Source organism: Miniopterus natalensis, chromosome 22 (genome assembly GCF_054644295.1).
Source record: "Miniopterus natalensis isolate mMinNat1 chromosome 22, mMinNat1.hap1, whole genome shotgun sequence".
Lineage (NCBI taxonomy): Eukaryota > Metazoa > Chordata > Mammalia > Chiroptera > Miniopteridae > Miniopterus > Miniopterus natalensis.
Genome location: NC_142102.1, coordinates 8,526,613 through 8,549,627, shown reverse-complemented (window position 1 = coordinate 8,549,627; position 23,015 = coordinate 8,526,613). Strand labels below are relative to the sequence as shown.

At 52.9% G+C, this 23,015-nt stretch overlaps 1 protein-coding gene across 2 annotated transcripts in view; it reads right to left on the bottom strand.

Moving 5' to 3' along the window:
- Positions 1–22,839, bottom strand: part of ARNT2 (aryl hydrocarbon receptor nuclear translocator 2) — a 73,076-nt gene extending 50,237 nt beyond the window's left edge. For both annotated transcript variants that reach the window (XM_087829115.1, XM_087829114.1), the window contains exons 1-3: positions 22,737–22,839; positions 7,205–7,319; positions 1,032–1,079 (exon numbers count right to left, since the gene is read on the bottom strand). In XM_087829115.1, coding sequence (XP_087685241.1) covers positions 1,032–1,079; positions 7,205–7,319; positions 22,737–22,767 — 194 coding nt within the window. In that variant the 5' untranslated portion in view covers positions 22,768–22,839. The remainder of the gene's footprint in view (positions 1–1,031; positions 1,080–7,204; positions 7,320–22,736) is intronic.
- Between the last annotated feature and the right edge of the window lie 176 nt (positions 22,840–23,015).

The following is a 23,015-nucleotide window of genomic DNA, read 5'->3' as shown; positions in this document are numbered from 1 at the left end:
GTCCAATGACGAGATGTTTATAGTGGACTGGACACCCGGGAAGCCCTGGGATTATACCAAGAGGCACATTCCTCTTGGGTTCAGGGAAAGTCTGCCCAATCCACACCCATGACACAGGTCAAAGGAACCACAACCAAAGTAACTGCCATGGGGATGAGCCAACTGGGGGGATTAGGGCGTCCAGGGCTTCACATGGACACTGTTCTTCTACAGATGTTTGAGAAATTTCTGAGGCTGTCAATCCAAACTGTGGGCGTGGGTGCCGGAGGAAGGTCCCCGTCACCTGGGGCAGGTTTGCAAGTCCATCCACAGCCCAGAATTAGGAGTGTGTGGATGACAGGGACAAGCACCCAGGCCCTTCCATAAGTAAACTGAGTCCGGATGGGGATTTTGCTGAGACTGCTGGAATGGTTGGTGCCTTTCTCTCAATACCGCCAAACTTCCTACTATAACTTACAAAACGAAATCAGAAAAAATTAAAAAGAGTGAGCCGTGGGGCTAGGCCAGCCTTCTCCTTTGCAGCTGTAACGTATGGAACAGCTCTGGCACCTGTGAGCCAGTGTCCTCTCTGTAAAGTGGCCGGTACTCAAGGTAGAGCCTGTCACGTGCCCAGTGAATCACACAGCTCCTAGGAACTCAGAGTCCAATTCTACATTCTGTATCCAGCACAGAACCACCCAGGTTTCTTATATTTCTCTTTATCTTCAGTGGTAGAAAAAAAGGCCTTTATACTGACTGTTTATTTAACCTTGAACTCTAAGTCTGTCTTTTAAAAAGAAACCCATTAACATCAGCAGTCACTGTTTTGAAAAAGCCAACAGAGTGACTAACTTGCTACTTGACCGTTGACAGTACAGGCTGGGATGTGGCAGGGCTGCTACCCCTTTCCTGTCACTGGCCCAGAACAAGGGACAGGAGTGGGGGTCAAACCACAGGCAGTGGCTTTGTCAGGGACAAAGGACATCTGCACCTGTGTGTATCCCAAGAAGCTGATGGCTGGCTACTGGCTTCTTTAAGGAACACGAACTCACCTAGAAAATTTGCTGGGACCTTCGCCATCTTCATCGTCAAAGTCCATTCTGAAAAGTCAAGGTCACAGGTCAGCATCATTACAGGTGGACATGTAACTGGGGACAGAAGCAGCTGGCACAGAGGGAGCTACATTTGGTGAGACAGCTGTCCAACTGTCCCCACCCTCGGCCGAGCAGGAAAGGGTACCTCTGGTCATCAAACACGTTTGGGACTAGAAAAGGCGGTGGGAGCAGCATTAATTGTATGGTTGGGAACATTTGCAAAAGTGCTGAAACTTCAACTAGAATCCTACAAGGGATCCCTCAAGCTGTGTTGGAAGGCTCCACGCCCCTGGTCTCCCCCCATCGTGGGGATACTGCTCCCCCCACATCACTTACTCTGCAGGGAGACTTCCCTTTTACTTAATTTTGTGGCACATTAACAGAGTAAAAAAGCTCAAGGGGTTTTGAAAACAGCAAGTTTTAAGGGCGATAAAAGGATGCTGAGGAAAAGAAGACCTACTGCTGTCTGCGCCACGTGGCGAGTCCACGTGAAAAGGACATTTGGGGCCATTCTGCTATGAAGTCTGGGCCCAAATAAATGGATGTGGAGGGAGAAATGATCGTTTGGAGCCGCAGCCACTCGACGTGGCTGTCTGCTTGTTGAAACTCACTAAGTAAACACAAAGATCCCCACTTTGCTGGGCCTCTCAGCATAAACATAAAACAAAAAGTCTTGATGGATATTTGTTTAAATAATATCCCAAACTCTCTGCAAGAGCCCAGTCCGCTCTGGTGTCCTCTGAGTTGACGCTGAAGATGTCAAGGGCGAGGGGGACTTAATTAGTATAAAGAGCACTCGGCATCTTTGAGAACAAAATAAGAATGAATTCAGATGTCTTGGCTCTTGGGGACATCGTGGGGAGGAGGGGAGCTCCCTGGGGATAAATGTCTCAGAGCCGCTGCACTCCCCGCGACTGAGGGACCAACTGAGGCACAGTCCCCACAAATCCCTAATCCCGAGCAGAAGGCAGGCCAGGGGGCCTGGCAGCCGGGACAGAGAAGGTCCTTGTTGGAGCAGCTCGGCAAAATAATGGGGTGTGTGTGAAAGACCACAGCTCCAGGTGCAGAGCCGCTGGCCTCACAGGGACACAATCCCCACCCCAGGTCCTAAAAATGGGGCTCAGTGTGTAATGGTGACCAGGGGAGGCACAGGCCCCCCAGGCCCCCAGGAAATAGCCAGGCCGCGCAGGAAGAGCCATTCTGCACAAGCACATTCCTAATGAGATTAATCGGATTCTCTAGGTTTGGGGGTAACTGGGGGACGTAGGAGATTAGACAGGGCAGAGGAGCATTTTCTTATTTAAAATGGTATCACGGGTTTGCTTTTGTTTTGTTCTGTGTGCAATGGGTCCAGGGTTCTCATCTGGGCTTCAGTCTGTTTGGGATGACTTGAGGGGACCCCCTGGTTTCCAGACACAGGGCTGCATCGGCTGCTGGGAATAAAAAAATAAAGGAGTCAGATACCTGGGAGGGAGGACAGTCATGGTCACCAAAATACCTGCCCAGAGAGGGGGAGGCGGCAGGGACAGACGTGCCCCCGACAACACAGCTGGGGCATCCAGGCACCAACCAGCAGCTGCAGAGTCTATGGCATGGGGAAATGAGGCCCGCGTGCATGACTTTCTAAGTGAAGCAAAGCCATCAGTGCTCTGCGCGGTAACTAAGCCACCACTTCCCTGTCCTGGCAGTTGTTACATCTGGGTTCCCCACAGCCGCGGAGCCACACTGCCACCTGGTGTTCATAGCGCATGAGGGTTACCGACCACCCCTGGACTGTCAAAAACATTTCAGGGTTCAGAAGAAGATCGCATTTTCAAAACGCCTCAAAGGATGAATTCAGGCAAGCATTGGACCGAACTGCAAGTGGGTGTGGGAGGCACGGTTATCTTTAAGATGCCTTTGAGCTCTAGCTGAGATGAGTGAGATCACCAGCTCCTGTGAGATGCAATTCGTCAGCCTGCATGACCTTTTGGGAGATTCAGGGTGTCCAGCCAGCCTGATTTTCCTGGACTGAGAGGATTCCTGGGGTGCAGTGCCTGAGTGCTAAAACTGGGGCAGTCCCGGGCCATGGCTGGTCACCCTAGTTTTCATAGAGATAGCTCTGTCCTTTGCCTAGACCACCGCAGAGCAGACAACTGGGGAAGTGAGCCACACGGTGGCCGTGACCCCCACATGGCCTCAGGGTGGGCCAGGTCCACCCAATTTGGCAGAGAAAGGAACAGCGCCCGGGGTTTCTCAAGGCCCCTGGGAATGTGGCAACCAGGATTTGTCTACGGGAAATAAGGGACCACGAGGCTGTGCCTCCCACCTGTGCATATGATCACACACGTGGGCAGCGATAGGATTTAGTCATCGGAACCGCATAATGTGGGGGGATCCCAGGAGAGACAGCAGGACACAGACATCTGTTCACGTCCTCAGGATGACCCATGGCCCCACAAGTCTCAATGCTTATCGGCCACACAGGAAAAAAATGCAAGCCCAGAGGACACAGTACCTTCCACTTTAAACAGGACCACAAGAGCTATGCTTATTTCTTCTGCTATGAAAACCCTAATGAAATCACCCATTTTCTTACGTCTTTTATCGTCTCTATTACATGGAAGCACCTGGATAATCAAAGAGAAACCAAAATATGACTTCTAAGTGCTAAATGTGACTTTTAAGTATTCACTCGAAAGAATTCGGTGCAAGGAGTGGATGACGTAAGCTGTCTCCGAAACGTGGGTCGCGGACGCATGTCACCTTGCTCTTCCTGTCAATCAGCGCAAAGTCTTACCTCGATAAAGAGCCGTGAAAGGCATTTATTTCTGAGCCTGCACTTAGCTAAGAGTGAGGAGTGTGATTCTCCCTAACAGGAACTGTGTAATAATAACACCACTTCATCAAAAATGAGTCACCAAACAGAGTTCACTTATGCTCTTAGAAGAGGCCATGACAGTAGGGCTGGACCTGGAAGGGGAGCATCGGAGCCACCCTGGGCAACCTGAGGCTCCTTCGAACAAAGGTGACGTGACAGGAGCACCAGCAAATGCTCCTCCTTCAGACCTGGACAGGCCGGGGCTCCAGCGATGCCAGCGCATAAACTCTGAGTTACCGAGTGCGGGGTCTGCTTACGTAAACACGCCTCTTACTTGACCAGGGCCCAGCAGCTGTGGGGTGGGACGCTGGTCTAATAGGTTGCAGACAATTCAGAAATAGTTTTCCTCAGAAGGCTGGCACAGGACTCCAAGGCAGGGGAAGGGCCTGGTACGGCCTTGCCTGTGGCCTCCACCCTCCGTCACTAAAAGGTTGGCTCAGGGGTGGGGACAGACTTCTAATCACTGCCCCTCCCCCCTGACTCAGCAGCACCGAGTACACCCCTGCGAAAGCCACCACCCCTTGCCACCCCATCGCCAAAATCAGGGAGGTCTCTGCAAAAACACAGCTCAGGTGACCTGCTTCTGCTCATGTCTCCACATGTGGAATCGCTTCTCAAAGAATCCGAAACTTGTGAACTTTCACCTTATATCCCCACAGCTGGCAGCGTCCTGTCCGCAGCTTGCTGAGATGCCCGCAGGGAAAGGGAGAGTGTTAGGCCCAAAGCATCCCCAGCACTGGGCGAGGCTTGCACTGGGAGGATGATGGGTGGATGCCCTGGGAATCTGGGACACTTCCCTCCACCAGAATAACAGGTCAGAGTGCAAGGACCAGGCGGGGAATAGGGGCGGGAAGAAGCCCCTGCCTGTTGCCATGCCCCGTCCCACCCTCCACACCCCTTTCTCTCCCCGCCACCATGTCCCTCCAACCGTGCCCACATTCTCAGAGAGAAGGGGGTGGGAGAACACCATGCAGCATGGGAGATGGCAGGGACTGAGCCAGGGTGCAGAGTCGGGGCCCTGAGTGGGGTCACCGGCGTTTTGATGCCTTTGACCTGTCGGGGTCTCCTGTGTTCTCAGCGGAGTGTGCAGGCTGTGGTCAGGGGAGCTTGTCGAGCTCTAGAACAGTGGTGGCCTCAATCACAGGATCCCAGCAAAACATGCAGAAATACCAGCTGCAAGAATTACTATGGAAACAGCCTGGGAAAAACGGAGGTTTCTGTGCTTAGACACAGAGGAGACGTCCCTGCATCACCCTCACGGTCGCTGGGCGGCTCCCTCCTCTGATGGGGAAAAGGGAGCAGGCATGTGGGCCCCAAGAAGGAGGCCAGCTGAGGAAGAGCCCCCAGGAGGGGGTCGGCATGAGCATCTGTATAAAGGGTGCATCTGTTTAAAGGGCCCACACCGCATACTCCGGGTGGGGAGCATGTCCTCTGTTGCTCTTCCAGTTCTAGAATCTCTCATTTCTTTTTTTGGTCTTTTGCTTCCTTGGCTCTGTCTCAGCCCCTCCAGTCCCCTCTGCAGCCAGTGTCATGCTGTGATCAGTACAGAAAGGGACAGCTGGGAGGACTTGGCAGTAAGGAGACCGAGCCCATGGTTCAATCGTCAGCTCAACGAGCCAGCAGGAGTCAGGGTCTGGAGGCCAGGCAGGGGTCAGGAACACGGAGGCCAGGAGGGAAGCGGCCTCACCCCTGCAGCCTCGCCCTGAGCAGGGCACAGACCCGAACACGCCTGTGGGAGGTGCGGCAGGAGCTGCTGGCAGAGGCTCAGAGCCGACTCCCTACACCCTGCACATTTGGGGCTGGGCCTGAGCATCTCAGGAACCCTAACCCTAACCCAGCCCACCTCCCTCATCAAAGAGCCCCCTACTGCTGGCCTCTTCTTAAAGAGAACTGAGCACTCACTCCATCAGGCTCTGTCCCAAGGGGGATGGAGAGAAGCTGGGGAGCATTTAAAACGATTTTAAAAGACCTGGAATCTTTTTTTAAAATCAGTAAGTTGATACGTTGACAGCAACCTGGACTCCACTGAGCTCAGCGCCCAGCTGGCAGGAGTCGTTAGTTAAATGCAATGGCTGTGTTTGCGGTTGGCCCCAGGGGCAGGAGGGCTGCTTCTGATGACACAGTAGATCTGGGGACTTGCCCCAGGCACCCACCTGCTCACTACAGCTCTGCTGGGTCCCTGTGAAAATATGGGTCACAGTGGGTGGAGAATGGGGTAGCCTCAGAGCCCTGGGAGGGTGCTCGCTGACTCAGGGAAAAGCCATGTAACCACGACGTTCAGTTTCTCAGCCTTGTTTGCCCCCCACCCCACCCCCTGCTCAAAATCACCATCAGAATCTTAACCCCTCCTTGGACAAACGCACCACATACACATCACATTTTTAACAATCTAAAATTGCAATGCCAAGTATGCTTTGTCATCCTAACAAACTCCATTCCAGATCTCCACATATAGCTTCCCCACCCCACCCGCCCTGCAGGCCTTGGGCCTGACAGGTATCGTCTGCTATCACTGGAGGGCCCTGCGCTATGTGAACCAATGTCACCCCAATACATTCAATTTTTTAAAAAAAGAAATTGCATTAAATGTATAAACTGATCTCACTTCAAGAGAAATGTTTATCAACTATTTCAATGAAAAGAAAGTGGATTCAGTGAGGGAAAGGGGCGGGGTCATTTACTGAATCTGCAAGCATCAGCTCTGTTTCCCCTGCAGGTTTCTGTGGGCTGGGTTGATTCTGAGCTCTGAGCACAGCTACAGGCAGGAGGCACGCGAGTAGGTGCAATTTGGGCTCTGTAAACTCAAGAGGGAAGGTCTCTCTGGTCCTGCTAGAACTTACCATGTTATCAACCATCACCCGCAGAGCAGCGCACCATGGAGCCACCCAGCCTTCAGGCTCCAATGTGGGGAAAGGAAGGATTCCTGCAGGCCACTGAGCAAAGATTCTTGCTGCCCTCTGGCGGGAGCCCAGGGGCGGGCGGATGGAGGAGCCACTCCCTTGGAGAGATGTCCTGAGCAAGGCCCAGCAGGATCCCAGAGCTCACTCTCCCCACAAAGACAAGCAAACAGAAGTCCCCAGCTGGGTGCTGAAGCCCCAAACACTTAGAAGCCAATCACACGCATAGTTAGGGATCTTGCTAAATCTAAACAGGGTGCAAACCGCTGAGCTCTTCATCTCCACGACAGGGAGAAACAGTATTTTCCTAACAGGTCAAGAGTGTTACTCGACATGTATGAAGCCCAATTCCTGGCAAGGGTGAGGGTGCTTACCCGGAACGCCGCTTTCCTCCGCGGGCAGGCATGGCCCCGGCCATCCTCACCTGTCCAGCGGCCGCCATGGGCGCAACGGGCAACGTCACCGATCCGGGGATGTCTGAGGCCATTTCTGGAATTCAGCAAAAACGAGAGGTTTTGTCAATCCAAGAAAAGCAAGAAAGCTGCCCAAGGGCACCAAAAACACCACCTGGGAGGAGCCCAAGGAGCCGGTCCCGGGGCTGCCCCAACTACCATCACCCAGGTGACTCAGGTGAGCGCCTCCTGTCTGGGCTCCGCCTCTCCCCTCTGGAAAGGATACCCCCCAAGCAGTATTTCGTTCAGGTGGTTAAAAAGAGTTAGCAGCTTTCAGGAGGGACTCCTGTCTCCTGGTCACCTGGAGGCAGATAAGACATCCAGGAATCCAGGCACATGAAAGAGCCACGCCTGGTATCAACTACTGGCAACCCAGATGGGCAAACCCACCAAAAGTCGCCAGTCTCCAGGGCAGCATCCACGGGTGCCCTGCCCTCACCCTGGGCATTTGTGTCCAAGCAGAGAGGCTGCTCTCCACCCTCAGTTGGGACTCAGAACCCTCATGGCCCTGCGTTCATGGTGAGGGCAGGAAGGTCCAGGGGCCAGAAAAGCGCCACTTCAGGGTGCGCAGTGAGCCAGTGACAACGACTCCACCACCAGGCCTTTCTGGGAATAACTACTAATTTAAGGGTTTAGAAAGTCAGGTATTAGCTGAAGCACCTCTCCTGTGTGTCACGATCTTATACGTAATTTTTTATTAGCTAAACACTTTAACAAAAAAAAATTTTTATTGATTTTTTTTAAAGAGTGGGAGGGCGGGGAGGGGGCAGGAGAGATTTGTTGTTCCACCTACTTATACATGCACTGGTTGCTGCTTGTATGTGTCCTGAGCCAGGGTGGAACCTGCAACCCTGACGTATCAGGAAGACGCTCCAGCCAACTGAGCTACCCAGCCAGGGCTCAGTTAGACACTTCTGAAAGCTCGTTGAGGCAAATGTTCACTTAAGCATGCGAGCTTTCCAAGCAACCACGGTTTAACGGTGTCTCTTTCCCACTTTGTGGAGGGTTCCTGACCTCGGGCACCCTTGCTCAGACCCTGAAAAGGCAAGATCAGTATTCAAACAGCCTCTCTGGGTCTGGTCGTTGTCCTGGGAAGGACTTTCCAAAGTGCTGATCTTTCTTAGCTCAACTCTTACCCGAGGCAGAAGGGAAGCAAGAGTCCACAAAAATAGTTTTGGATGAGGCAGTGTGGGAGAAACACGGGCATCTGGGCCACCATGAGCGGAGAGCGGGGCCCGGGGCATGCCACGGGGCTCGGCTCTGCTCTCTGCCTCCTTCTAGAAATCCGGGGGGACCTCTGACAGCTGACTCGCAGTCATGCCCGAAAACATCAAGTTTAATAAACACATTTTAAGGTCAATCTAAACGATCCCACTCAAAACATGTAAAGGATTTTACAATACCAACAAACAAAGTCTAAATTTAGCTACTCTGTGACGTTCACAGAAATTGGAAAGTGACTTCAGTTGTTTTGAGCCGACATACACATTGAATTAAAAAAAAAAAAATCCCTTTCTTAAAGCGATCTTCTCCCCTTTAGACTATGACAGTGCTGGACAACTGGACAATTAACAGATCACCTCGTAACCTTATCATCGGCTTCCTTTGGATAAGAAATCTGTATTTTTTCCTGAAACAGAGGCTAAAACATATCAGGTTCGTTAGGTTCCTAAAAGGCCCAAAACAATCCCACAGAGCACCAGGCCCTCGAGATCCTACAAGAGAAGGGTTTTGTGGTCAGCAAGCCGCCCCCCTTCTTGGAGATGCCAACGTCCATTAAAAACATCCTGAGAGCTCCAGACAAGGACACTCCTTAACTCTGACGTAAAGGTCCTCAGCGCGGCATATCGTAAAGGTCCTCAGCGCGGAAACGTGTGGAATTTATTATCTGCACAGCTCATGTACCGTGCAACACGTTTAAGTATTTTATAGCCACTACCTCACTCCTGCCTTTTGAGTCCAGGAGAGTTCAGGCTGGAAGGGACCCTAGTCATAAATGCAAACGTACAAAGGGCCGCCCCTTCCCTGCCCCCATCACCCCCCAGGGCAGAGGGGGGATGGCCCACGGAAGGCGATGCGTAGTTAGGAAAAAATGACACTCACCCATTTTTATTTGGGGAAAACAAAGACCTCAGTTGTTTTTGTAATGTGAGTTACAGAAAGGAACGCTCCACACACACTGTGGCTCTGGGGCGAGGGTTGGGGAACACGGGGTGCCCCATTCTGCCCTCCAAGGGGGAGGGAAGCAGAAGGACAAGGTTATGTGACACATGCAGGTGCCCGCGTGGCCCAGGGCCAGGCCCAGCCTCGCGGTCACATCAGCATCTTATTCTGTCCCTTGGTAAGTGACGTCCACGATCCTCACCCTGAGCCCCCATGAGGTGGAGGGCCCACCACGTGGGAAAAGGTGAGGCATCTCATGGAGACAGAACCGTGACCCCATTCTGCTGCGGAGAAGGCCACGTATCAGCATCGAATCAATCCCCCAAACAGGTATGGGGTTCTCAATCAGACAAGAGGACATCCGCCTTGTGGGGCAAGGGCACTGGGGCCCTCTCAGTCTCACCTCGAGCTCTCCTCACCTCCCATTCTCCCTGCAACCTTCTGCCGTCCCATCACCCCGCCAGGGAGCCACCATCATCACAGGGGTCACTTCTTGTGAAGGCAAATAGTCCCTTCCCTGCCGCCACCCTCTTTGTGGGTTCAGCCCCCCATGGCCCCATCTCAAGCATCCTTTCCTGGTTCCTCCGCTCCCTCCCACCCACCTGCCACCCACCTTCCCTCTCTTCACCAAATTCACTCTTAACAGTCTTTTAGATTAAGCTCAAATATCACCGTCCCAAAGAATCCTGTCCCTGACCATCCCCACCCTCCGAGTCCCCTTGGCCAGCTCCCCCGCCAGCACCGGACCTCAGGCATCTTACAGCCGCCTCTCCTCCATCCATTCTCTGCGCCGGTGATGTCATCCAGGCCCTTGGCACCAATACCATTTCTTTGCTGATTCCCAAACCCAGGACCAAGTCCTGCTGTGGCCTCCTAGAGGTCTCCCCATCCTCTGGCTTCAGGTGCTGGCCCTTCTCACGGCCTCCTTGGTCTCCCTGCATCCATTATTTCTTTCCCATCCATTCTCCACACAGAAGCCAGATCTGACCAGTCTGGCCCTTGCTTATATCCTATGGCTACTCTTTGCTCTCAGCACAAAGGGGGAGTCCCTGCCATGATCAACCAGCTCTTGTGTGGTCATGCTATTGCCCACCTCTCCGGCTCCAGCTACACTGCCTTGGATACGCCACGTTCCCTCCCACCCCAGGGCCTTTGCACATGCTATGTCCTGTGGCAACCAAGCTCTCTTCCCTCTCTTCACCAAATTAACTCCTAACAGTCTTAGATTCAGCTCAAATATAACCATCCCAAAGAATCCTGTCCCTGACCATCCCCTTCCCTACCCGGTCGAGGGCTGGTCCCCAGTTAGCCATTCGTATTGTACCTGTAGTGCGCTCTGAATGAATGAAGGTCCCAGTGATCCAGGTGGAAGATGACAGAGCCCGAATGACAGAGCCGAAAAGAGGGCATTCGGGAAGAAAGAGATGATGTCAGCGCCTCAAATACACCATGTGTCACCGTCAGAGCCGAAAAGGGAAGATTCTAAAAAGCCTGGTCACCTGACCCTCCTACACTGAAACTGCATGAGGCCAAAATATTCTGGAGGAGGAAGACAAGTATGGTTGGGTCGGCTGCGTATCAGACCTGCCGCACCATGTGCTGGGTCCTGGGGACTGCGGCGGAGGAGAGGCAGGGCATTTTATATTGTCTTCCTTCCGTTTATTCAGAAGGCTGCAGGCTAAGGGAGCCTGGGGCTAGTTCTGGCTTCACCACTATGTGACTCAGTGTCTCCATCTATGCTCCAAGTAAGAAATGGGGCTAATCAGGGCATTCTTTCCTCCCACAGAGGCTGCTCTAAGAAAATGGGGTTCTGTTTCCATTACAAGCACACTGGCGAAGTTCTCATTTTGAGTCAGGAGTTATGCTAGAAACCAGTCAGTCAAAGGTGAAAGGCCCCTGTCCTGCCTCTGACAGGTTCAGTCTTCAGTGAGATGGAGACATGTAGCTGGGTAATTTCATACTGAGAGCTGCCTGCTATGTGAGAGACTGGGAACCACTGGGAGCATCCGGGAAGGCTTCCTGGAGGAAGCCACCCCCACGCTGTCCTGGTAGTGCAATGCAGAAATGCATTGGGAGGAACCAACCATGATAGTAAAGGTGCCCTTTTCCTAAATGTATTCCTTGGATGGCTCCAGAATTTCCGAGTAGACTCCTTCATATTCTCTTGTTCACATCTAGTCACTGGAACCTTCTGGTCTTTTACCCCCAACTGCAACTCTACAAGCTCTAGAATCATCCCACACACCTCAAATGCCACCCTCTTGTACAGATCTCAGCTCAGGGCCCCTGATCACAACCAGTGACAACTGCACAGACAGACAGAAATCTCTCCATCCACAGCAGCCAGACCCCAAATGCAAATAAACCCCCAGGAAACACTGTCTCCCAGTAACTGCCGGTCTAACACAAAATTGCAATGAGGTTTCCAGCTCCTTTTAACCTCGCTACATGCTGAGGATCTTTAAAGCTTCACCAAAATTCAGAAAATATTATCTGACTTATGATGCGGCTCCCGGCTAGAGCTATTTCACACGACAAATGCAGACATATTGTGTAGAATTCCTAGGGTACAGCAAAGGCGGCGAAAACTGGGGTGTGTGTGTGGGGTGACTGTGAAACTTGCGAGGATTACAGATGAAAGGAACGTGCATGTGAGGAACTGAAAATACATTTTATACCCCCTTAGACTCCTTCACATGAATCTAAATAAGAAAGGCCTCCCTTCATCTTCTCATTGGGAAAAAACAACAATTAATGACATGCAAACTTTCACAACGCAGTAACATATAGTATTTTAATGATGATCCGAATGAACGGAAAAAAAAACAAACAGAAGGTTCCCCCCCCCCCCCCCCCCGTAGGCGGGAGGGGAGAGAGGGAGGCAGGGAACCCAAGAACACTCTCCCTTACAACAATTCTTTCCACAGAAAGCACATCAAATGTCACGGCCCTACCTTTTCAGGGAGATGAAACAGAGATCTTTCTTCCCTGTGACCAACACCTTCTTGGGAGGATCTGTCATCCGCGTAGAAGGAATGTCAGGAGCCTCTGGGCGGAAACAAGCCGCATTTGTATTCTGCTCAGAAAATGTCATCGCAGATCTGTTTACCTTAACTGTGGGCCATGATTCAGCCATGACAACTGTCTTGCATACTGATCAATTTATTTGCAGCAAAAATTCCTAACGTTAACTGCTTAGGCTCTGAAAAATCAGTGACTTGGATTTCCAATGCAACCACAATATACATTTGAAATCTCTAGATTATCACAGAGGCATTTCGGGGACAGATCAGAAAGGATTCCTCCTGATGTACAGGGGAGGGGGGTGTCTCTTCCCCTTCTGGAAGGAAGGCAGGGCACAAGGTTCCCCAAGGCTCTCCCTGGGCTGGGATTTTTGTAACACGGTGAGCAGAAAAATCATCAGATGGGTATCCAGGGCACTCTGACCCCAGATCCTTGCTAGACTTTAACCAGCTGTGTATCCTCTGTAAGGCGGCACCATCAGGAGGCAGGCTGGGCGGGGGGTGTCTCTGCAGGGCAGGAGGTGGCAGACATGGGGAGAGGTGGCCGATGGACCCAGGAAGAGAAAGAGGCCAGGTCCTGCTTCCACCAGCTCTGGACACTGAGACGCAGCTGCATGGAACGGGGACCAGTCCCAAGGCTGGCCTCCAACTCAGCTAACCACGCCAGCTTAGGCAGAGCCCGCCGGGGTCTTAGCACCAAATTCCCACTCGTGTCCAAGCCCACCTTGCTGTCTCAAGTCCCAGCATCCCTGCACAGAGCTTTATAAAATGGGTAAAAAAACATAGAGCCAGCAAGAAGATGTTAGAAAGGCACGGAGGGAGGCTACTGCTGAAGTGATTAATCTGGAGGAAGACGACAAGAGTGAACTCCACACTCGACCTGGCCCCTCTGTGAGAGGTGACACACAGGCCCACATGTCTAACCACATAGGGGGACATCCCCTACAACTTGAATCATGCTGGAGTCAAATCTACCAGCCAGAGACCATCAGAGCAACATGGTCTCAGCCACACAGACGACAGGCCAGGACCCCCAGGCTGGGAGTCCCCCTGGTCCCCCCAGGTCCATGGACAAGCTGCCCCCAGGCTGTGTCCCATCAACCAGAGTGTTCAGGCTCAGAAGCCCGGAGACGGCAGGATGGAAAGGGTCGGTGTGGGTACTGGTGGGACAGCTAGCAAAGGGCTCAGAGCTTTGCTTTCACTCCTTTAAAAATACAAAAAAGGGACATGGGATGGTAAAGGCTCCGAATGCTACACTGGAGAGAGCCTGCTCATGAGACAAAATACATCTGCTTGAAGGAGTCCCAGAGGCAGGAGGAGAGATGAAACTTCGCACATACACGTGAGTGTCCTTCCTGGACAAGGGAGAGGCCGTGGCTGGTGGCCAAGGAGGGAAGAGTCGGGAAGAAATGAACAACTCAGAGGCACGTCGACCATCCAAACAGTTTGACATTGAACAGGTCCCAAATGAGCGACAACGTCTGACGTGAAGAGAAAAGCTAATAAATTATGGAAAACACCAGCAATAAAAATCACTCGGCCATCAAATAACACCATTTCAAAGAATAATGTTACGGGGAAAGACTCAGGGCAAAGAAACAGAGCAGGAGACAAAACCCCATGTGCAGCCATATCTTCGCCAGGGACCAAAGTTCAGTTTCAGCCGCAATGGGGGGTGGGGTGGGGGGGAAGCAAAAGTAAGTTTGCAGTTGTGAGTATGCGAAACACAGAGTTTATGCTTTTATTATTATTTGTTATTGTGTTATTTTCCACACCAACATCTGTAAGCTTACTTATGCCCCAGTCTGTATGTGCCCCAAACCTACCACGTGCGTTATCTGATCGAGTGCCCTGGCCCCGGAAAGGACAAGCTGTGGAGTATCTATTTCAAGATGCTTTCTGCCAGTCTTCTACTGTGTGCAGAAGAAACCTCAATAAGGTTGATTTTAAGAATAAAATAAAGAGATCATTTCTGGCCTCCCTGAACCCACACTCAGTGACCATATGAGCACACAGGTCACCATCACACCCACACCTACAGTAGGTCAACGTCAACCCTGCAAACAAGGCGTGATCCTACGGCTCAAGTCCGAGTGTTCCCTTCCCTAAGTAAACACGAATTCTGGATGAACTAGGATTGGAAACATCCTGTATGCAGGATACGTCTCAGTTGTCCCAGTCAGATGACCCATAAATATAAACATATCATTGCACGGTGCATGCAGTGAGTATAATGGGTGATAATCCACAGCCATATGAAAAAAGCTCTTCACTGTACGTGCAAAACCGACTATTTAAAAGTGTCAAGCCCTGGCCAGGTGGCTCAGTTGGCTGGAGCTGGTGGCATGGTCCCCCCACCTTGAATAGCTAATTCTCCAGTATTTCTTTGCTGGAATCTCACCTTTTCCATCTCTTATTCTGCCTTGTTGAGGAGCTACCAAGAACCCACATCTATCTCAGGAAGAAATATAGATCAGGAGAATCTCCTGAACCAGCCACAGGAGGTAGACAACCCATCACATTGGCATCTTTTCTCTTTTACCCGCATGCCCCATACATGGTATTCCTGTCTGTTTTAAAATCTCCATTTGTAAAGAGCACTTAATTCGGCCCGGCTGCGGTGGCTTGGTGGCTGAGCATCGACCCAGGATCCAGGAGATCGCGGTTCGATTCCCAATCAGGGCACATGCCGGGGTTGTGGCCTTGATCCCCAGCAGGGGGCGTGCAGGAGGCAGCTGATCAATGACTCTCTCTCTCTAAAAAAAAAAAAAAAAAAAAAAAAAAAGTTACTTAATTCAATCGAGCCTGGTGGACAGACGTGGGAACCTGAATACGAACAGGACCCTCAGATCATCCCACAGAAATGCTATTGAAATAGCAACCTTCATAGAAGATGGTGGAAAAGAACCGTACCCATTGGGATCTCAAATAAAACAGCCATTTAGGGAGCTGTCCCTGCAGAAACCAGAACGCCTCATTGACACCTAGTTCACGCTCCCCAGGACAGTGGAATGAGGGAAATGAGGACCCAGGCAGGGTGAGAACTGGGAGGTCAGGCCTCTGCCACTCACCCCCTGCTGACCATCTAAGCCTCCATTTCCTCACCTGTGAAATGGGGCTACTAAGCCCAACCCTTAGGAAGATTCAATGAGTTCATGGGCCCAGAAGCCCTGAACCAAGTGAGTGAGTTGGCAGTGGGCACAAGACTGGCTTAGCTTCCTCTGTGGATCTCAAGGGTGGTCCAGGGACCAGCAGCATCGCCATCAGCTGGGAACTTGTCAGAAATGCAAATTGTACCCCCTTCAATCCCACCTACTGAAGGAGCCTCTGGGCCGGGCGAGCCCCTTTCTGGTGGTTCTGGTGCAGGTGAGGTTTGATGGGCAGAACTGCCTGTGTGAGGGCGCCACCTAGTGGTGAACAGGCCTAACAGCCCTTCCTCTGTCCCAGCCAGGGTGACCCAGGGAAGCGGCCCTTCAGGTAAGCACAGGCAGGCTGCCTGCGCTGTTCTTTCTAACCACTGTATTCCCGGCACCAAGGACCATGATTAATGAAGGGAAGACAGGTAATAAATATTGCTGAACGGATGGATGAAGGCGAATGAATGAACCTGGACAAAGGTGGTGTATCTCCTCACTCCCAGACTGCTCAGTCTTGGGACTCAGCCTGAGGCCTGGAGGGTCAGTTGAAGAGGGAGGAGACGGGGGCACTGAGCTGTCATCGGCAGAGGCAAGTTCGGGCATCCAGGCACAGTGTCCGAGATCTCCGTAGATGCAGGCCATCAGCAGGGGACCCACTGGTCTGTGCAGAGGATGGGAGGGGCCGGGAGGGAGAACTGTCCCTGGGTGATGGGGCCCTTCCGCTCCCCCTCTGCCAGGGAGCACAGGGGGACAGAGGAGTGGTCCCAGGACACCACTGCCTGCGCTCAGGGGGCAGAAAGCTAGTGAATGGGAAGAGGTGGTGAGGACAGTCACAACAGAGCAGGAGGAAGCAGCCTGAGTCCAGTGGGGGGGGGGGGTGACCCAGGGCTGGGGTGGTGGCAGCAGTTGTGTTCATGTTAACACCTGGGGGTCCGGGCGACGGGGCCACAGAGAGCTTTCTACATTCTTGCCACTTTTCTGTAAGCCTGAAATTACTTCAGCATAAAAAGTTACCGAAAACAAAAAAGTAACTTGTGGTAGACATGCCTCTTCTCTTTGGTTTGCAGTTTGGGGATTCGGGGTCCATTTCATTAATTCCTTCAATAAATATTTATTAAGCACCAATGATGAGCCAGGCCTTGCTGAAGGTACTGGGGACACCATAGTGGGGAAAACAAAACAAAACAAAACAAAACAAAAAACCACTCCCGGCTTTGGGAGAAAAGCAGCAGCTCAGAGGTTTCTGGCAAAGCCCCATCTCACTGGGACATCTGGAGCTCGAGAGGCTTTAAACTCAACATATCTAAGACCAGGCTCATCATGATCTCCCGCCACCTCCCCTCAAGTCCCCCCCAGTGTTCTCTGTCTTGGCACTCTAACCCCCCAGGGACAGAACTGGGGAGGGGGCCACCCTGCCTCTCATCTACCAAGTGCAATCTGTCAGCTGGCTGCATCGGGACTCCCCCCTCAGCAGCTCAGGGCCCTGGAGGTCCACTGTCCCCGCCTGGCCAGCCTCACTCAGCAGCCAGAGCCCTTTTCCAAACCCGCCTCCCATCACATCACAGCCCGGCTCGCTACACTTCAATGGCTGTCCTGTTGCATTTGGAAACAAAGGCCCCTTTCTTTCAGGCCTTTCTTAGCAACACTTACTTCAAGGATACCCTCGCCCACGTGATTCTTTAGTAAATGGCTGACTCTCCAGCCACACAGTGAGCGCCCTGAAAGCAGAAACCACGCCCGGCTTTGCACACCACTGTGTGCACGCAGTTGGCATTCAATTAATATTTGTTTAATTAGGTGGATAAGCAATTAAAATAATTAATGTCTGGCTTGGGCCAATGAATGGAGAGTGGTGCCATTCACTGCCACAGGGGACAGAGGGGACAGAGGAAGTACCGGAGGTGTGGCTTCGCAATCTGTGGGATACAGGGGTGCAGATGCCCAGCAGGCAGCCGGAAATGGAGACTCATGGTTTGTGAGGCTGACTTGTCCTGAAATGAGCTGTTTGCCCCCAAACCATCCCTTTCTCTGCCTGTCAGAAGGAACTGGTGGAGTCAAAACTGTCTTCTCTGTAGCACACAGTCACCAGCATAAAGTTGTCCCCACGCTGTCTGTGTTAGAGACAGGCTGAACACACATGTAGCCAGCCTATCCGACTCAGCACCCAGCTACCCGCCAGCACTGAGGGTGGCGCCCTTTCTGAGCCAGGCCTAGAGGGTGCTCAGGGAAGTCTGGCTGAACCCAGTTGGAAGTTTTTTGGGTGTGAAATACTTTCAGAAAGAGAGCACACAGCTGTGATCTTTGATCACATTCGTGCATTTTATTTTTGGGGGGATGTGTAATCCACCAAGCATATCAAATGATGGCAAGTGATCCCAGACTATGCCTCGTTTCAAACTGCTGATGTGATAGAAACATCAACGCGGCTCCGAAAATAAGAACAAAAAAATTCTTGCAGTTCTGTTATTTCACATTTAAATTAACTTGCGTCACGGATATTCATCATTATCTGAAAAGTCTTGTCTTGTTTTTAAAGCCACCATGTAGCTTTCCTATAGTGCACAGTGGTCATGAGGGTCACCCCTTCATTCTCTGCCAGCCGCCCACCCCAGAAAGTGTGTGATCCCTTATGACTCTTTTCTCTGCTAGGCTGTAAGCAGCACCATGGCAGCGGCTGTACTGATTTTGCTCACCACTGTATCCACAGAATCTAGCTCAGTACCTGGCCCATAGTAGTTGCTCAATAAATACTGGCTGAGAAACAAATAAACCCTTTTTTCAGATATCACTGCTTTTTTTGGGCAGAAGCCAAACGGTTCACCATGGGGCTCCCTACACATGCCTAAAGGGAAAACTTTATATAGTTTTTTATTGGAAAGGAGACCATATGTTTTAGGTACAGGTGGTCAAACAGCAAAGGTGATTTTCCTTAATGCGCAGTATTTCACTGATTCTAAACGTATGTTGTTTTTTTTAGCTTCACTGAAATGGAGGCACATTTTATAATGGATACTGTGACAGAGTTGAATTGGCAGCATTTTTTTTTTCCTGAGAAGTCTCTAAAACAATGTCTTGCAATGGATGGGCTCGAAGATTCCACGCAATGTGGTCTGTGGAGAAACCGGGCCTGTGTGTTCAGCTGGTTTGGAAGCACAGTGTGCACCTCCCCAAAGCTCTAAATCCAGCCCGTGTTCTGGGGTGCCCGTCTGAGTCTCCGAGTGCAGCAAGGAGGCAACTACTGACGGATCATCAAACTTTCACAACTCTGCCCACACGACCCCCAGCTGCAAATGACCCTTCCTAAATTCTCTACAGGCCAGAATCTCTGAAGCTACCTCCCGGCGAGGCCTCCCCTGGGTCCCCATTGTCACATGCCCACACCTAGTCAATGTCCAGTTCCCTCTACCTGCTGCTACACAGTCGGCCCGGACGCCTCTCCTGCTGACTCCCATCTCCCCGAGGACAACATTCTTCCTCACCTTCTCACTGCCTGCATCCGCCGCGCACACTGCCAGGTGCCCTGGGACCTCAAAGGTGCTTAGTGTTAGCTGAACTGACCCAAATGTACCCTCCATCCGAGGCAATTCGCCCAGAGAACCTACCTGTACTATACAATCATTTCCAAACTGATGTGCCAAAGGCCAGAAACCTGGGAAAAAAGACAGTCTAATAACCGATTTCAGAAATAAAGGAGAAATTCTAAATCTCTTAAAACATACCTTTGAAACACCCATGATGTTTTTCTCTCATCGATGTTTCTATCTCTCTATCCCTCTTCCTTCCTCTCTCTCAATATCAATAAAAACTTTTTTAAAGGCAGTCCCAGCCCTGGTTAGAGCATCACCCGATATGCCAAGGTTTCGGGTTCAACTCCGAGTCAGGGCACATACAAGAAACAGCCAATGATGCATAGATAAGTGGAACAACAAATCTATGCTTCTCTCTCTCTGTCTTTCTCTCCCCTTTCTTTTCTCTCAATCAATCAATCAATCAATAGAAATTTTAACTATGCAAACCTAATTCATTACTCTGCCAATACTCTTCTCAGAGGATGCCCAGATAACACACAATTCCTAATGGTCCTTGGTCTGCATTTGTACCTGATCTAGTCATGCTTCAGTCACAAAAGACTAAGGTGGCCCTGGAAACACAGTCCCCTCCTGCTCTGTGTCATTCCAGCTGCAGATCCCCTACACGCGTCAAGCTAATTCAAACCCTCGGTGTTTTATATAAATCAGAAATGCTTACAGTCACCCAAAACGGAGGTGAAACAACACAGAGACACGGAACGGAAGGCGCTAGGACTCCATTCTCTACTCTAAAGGACACATGCGGTCTCTGTCCAGAAAGGATGGAGAAAATCAGCCACTACACAGTATCAGAGACCAATGCACCTGGAAGGAGGGGGGTGTCAGAGGCCACAGGAGATGAGCCCCACACCCAGGACCCTGTAGAAGATGGCATGAGGAAAACATCTGGGAGCCAAACCCTTCTGTTCCCAAAGACACCCCCTCTCCCCCAGGGTAACTGGTAGGATCCCAACCTAAAACCCAAACAGGGGACCTCGGTGGGGTAGGTTAGAGGTGTAAACCGGGCTCATGTCACTTGAACGACACGAGAGTGTGAGGACTTGAATCTCACGTGTCACCACCTAGGCCCAGAGTGAAAGTGAGCCTGCTGGTGCGCAGCAGGCAGCTGGGAAAAGGGACCAGGGGTAGGGTGGGGTGGGGTGGGGTGAGGTGGAGAGGTGACAGGCTGTGACCTTTGCACACTGGGCACAGAAGAGCCTCAGAAATAAATGTGGGTGCCTCCTAGTCCATTTGCCAGTGTTTACCAAGCTCTTACTCTTTGCCGGGACACAACATCTGGGGAGAGGGGTGAGGCAGGAGGGGGAGGCATTTGCAGAAGCAGCACCATAGTGAGCTCTGGTGACAAGCTCGGGTGCCCTGTGTGCAGTCAAATCTGAAATCTCTCTGGGGCTCTAACCCGTAGCTGTATCCCTTGAGATTCTACCTTTTCTCCAAGAAGTTAAGAGATTTGCACGGGGCAGGGACAACACGCCCCACAGATCTGAGTGTTACTACAGGGGACTGGTTCAAGAAGAGATGATGGAAAGAGAAAAGGTGCCACCTCAAGGAATTTCGCTGGAGAAGTTATCACCAAGCTCAAGATCTCTGGTACCTCTGCCAAGAGAGAAAAGACAGGGACATCACTGTCTGCGAATCGGGCCAGGGGGTTACCCATTATAAAAACAATCCCGCAGCCGCCCTGTATTTATTCCGTAGCTCAAGGGGCAACGGAGTGGACAGAACGGCTTTGAACAGATGGAATGGTGTATATATGTTATGTAAACTGCCTCTCTGACTTTATTCCTGTTTCCAACATAAACCTATATTGGACTAAAGTATCTTCATTTAACTTGCTTTATCTTTTTCCTAACGTCGTAACACTTAAACCTATTGATGTTTAAGCAGCCGGAAGGTTGAAATTGCAGGCTACAGTTGAAATTACAAGCAGCCCTCGCCCGTTTAGCTCAGTGGTTAGAGTGTGGGCCTGAAGGGTCCCGGGTTCGATTCCGGACAAGGGCACGTACCCCGGTTGCAGGCTCGATCCCGGGCCCCAGTTGGGGCTCGTGTGGGAGGCAATCAATTGATGTGTCTCTCTCACATCAATGTCTCTCTCTCACTCTCTCTCTCTTTCTCTCTCTCTCTCTGAAAAGCAATGGGAAAAATATCCTCAGGTGGGGATTAACAAAAAGAAAGAAATTACAAGCAAACCAGTAGGGCTGGGTTTTCAAACCAGCCACGGTCCCACTCAGGGTTCTGGACGGGGAATCCCTCGTCTGTTCTTGCAGAGACTCATTGTTTGTTATGGAAGCTCCTTCCTTGGGACCACTCAGGCTCCTCGCCCCATGCCTCCCGGGACCCCTCACCTCCGTGCCCCCTTGGCCTCCCCCTTAACCCTTACCCCAAATCTAAGCAGTGCCAAGTCTGCGCCTCCCCTGCCCACGGGGCTGTTCTTTATTCTGTCCCAAGCAGGGCTGCTAAGTCTCACCGAAGGCACCTGCCCCCGGCCTTCCTCACCTCGACACCGCGGACAGGTGAGCCCTTCAGAGCCATGGCCATGTGACTTCCCTTCAGCACCACTGAGGACTCCGCGTGGAGGGAGCCTGTCCTTCAAAGCCCTCTGAGCCCGGCCACAGCCACGCGCGTCCGTGGAACCCAGCTGCTCCCTCTTCCGCCCCCAGCGCCCCAAGGCCTCGCTGACATCCGCGCTCAGAGCAGGTCCACCTGCGCTCACCTGTCCCTTCCTCCCGCAAGTCCCCTCCGCCCTGGCTCCTCACAGTCCAACAGGCGCGGTCTCCAAAAGCCTCGCTGACCACTTCAGCGGGAAGGGGCGCTTCATCCACCCCCCCCCGAGGGCTGGCCTCTGAGTGTCCCTGCCTCCTCCCCAGGGACCTGGCGCCAGCCATGCCCACAGCAGTCCCGCACAACACCCAAACCTGCGCGCAGCCAGCCGCGGCGTCCCCCGCCCACTCTGGGCCCCTCTGGGCAGCCCGCCTCACAGGCAGGGCATCTCCCGGCTACAGCTGCGCAACAGGTGACTGTTCCCACCTCCCCGGAGCTCTTTCCAGGCTCCAACTCTGCGGGGACGAGCAGCGGCCACAGACCTGTGGATCCGAGGGCGGGACCCAGGAGCCCGAGGGTGTGACCCGGACTCGCCGGGACGCTGCGGGCTTGGGTCGCTGCGCACAGGAGACGGGACCCAGGGCGGCCGGTCCTGAGGGCGCCAAGGACGGGGCGGGGCGGGCAGAATGGGGCCACCCTGCCGGGTCCCAGCTCCAAACTTTCCTCCAGCCGGCGCCTCCCCCGGGTCCCCGCGCGCGCGGACCGAAGCCGGGCCCGAGGAGACGAGCGGCGCCGGGCCAGGAGGAAGGCGGCATTTCGGAGCCTGAGCGGGTCCTGGGTGGCCCCGCGGGGTCCGGGTACGCGAGGCCAGGTCGCCGCCCGAGCCGGGCCGGGCAGCGGCGGGGATGGAGACGCGGCGCCGGCGCCCAGACCGCGCGCGCCCGGTGACAAGCGCCCCGCCCGCCGCCCGGCCCGGGGCTGCGCGCCCGGCCCCGCTACTCACCCGGGGGGTTGACGGCCGCCGGCGTGGCCATGTCGCGGGAGGGACGCGGAGGCCCTGCGCGCGGAGCCCGGGCGGGCGCGGCCGCGCCACACAAAGGCCGGCAGCTCCGCGGCCCCGCGCCGCCGCCTCGCCGGGTCCCGCCTTTGTCGCGCGCCGGGGGGCGCCCGTCCGGCCTTAGCACCGCGAGACTTGGAGCCGCGGGCGGCGGGCTCCCCGCGCTGGGGGCCGGGCTGCGGGGCGGCGCAGGTGCTGCGGGAGGGACCGCAGCGCCCCCTCGCG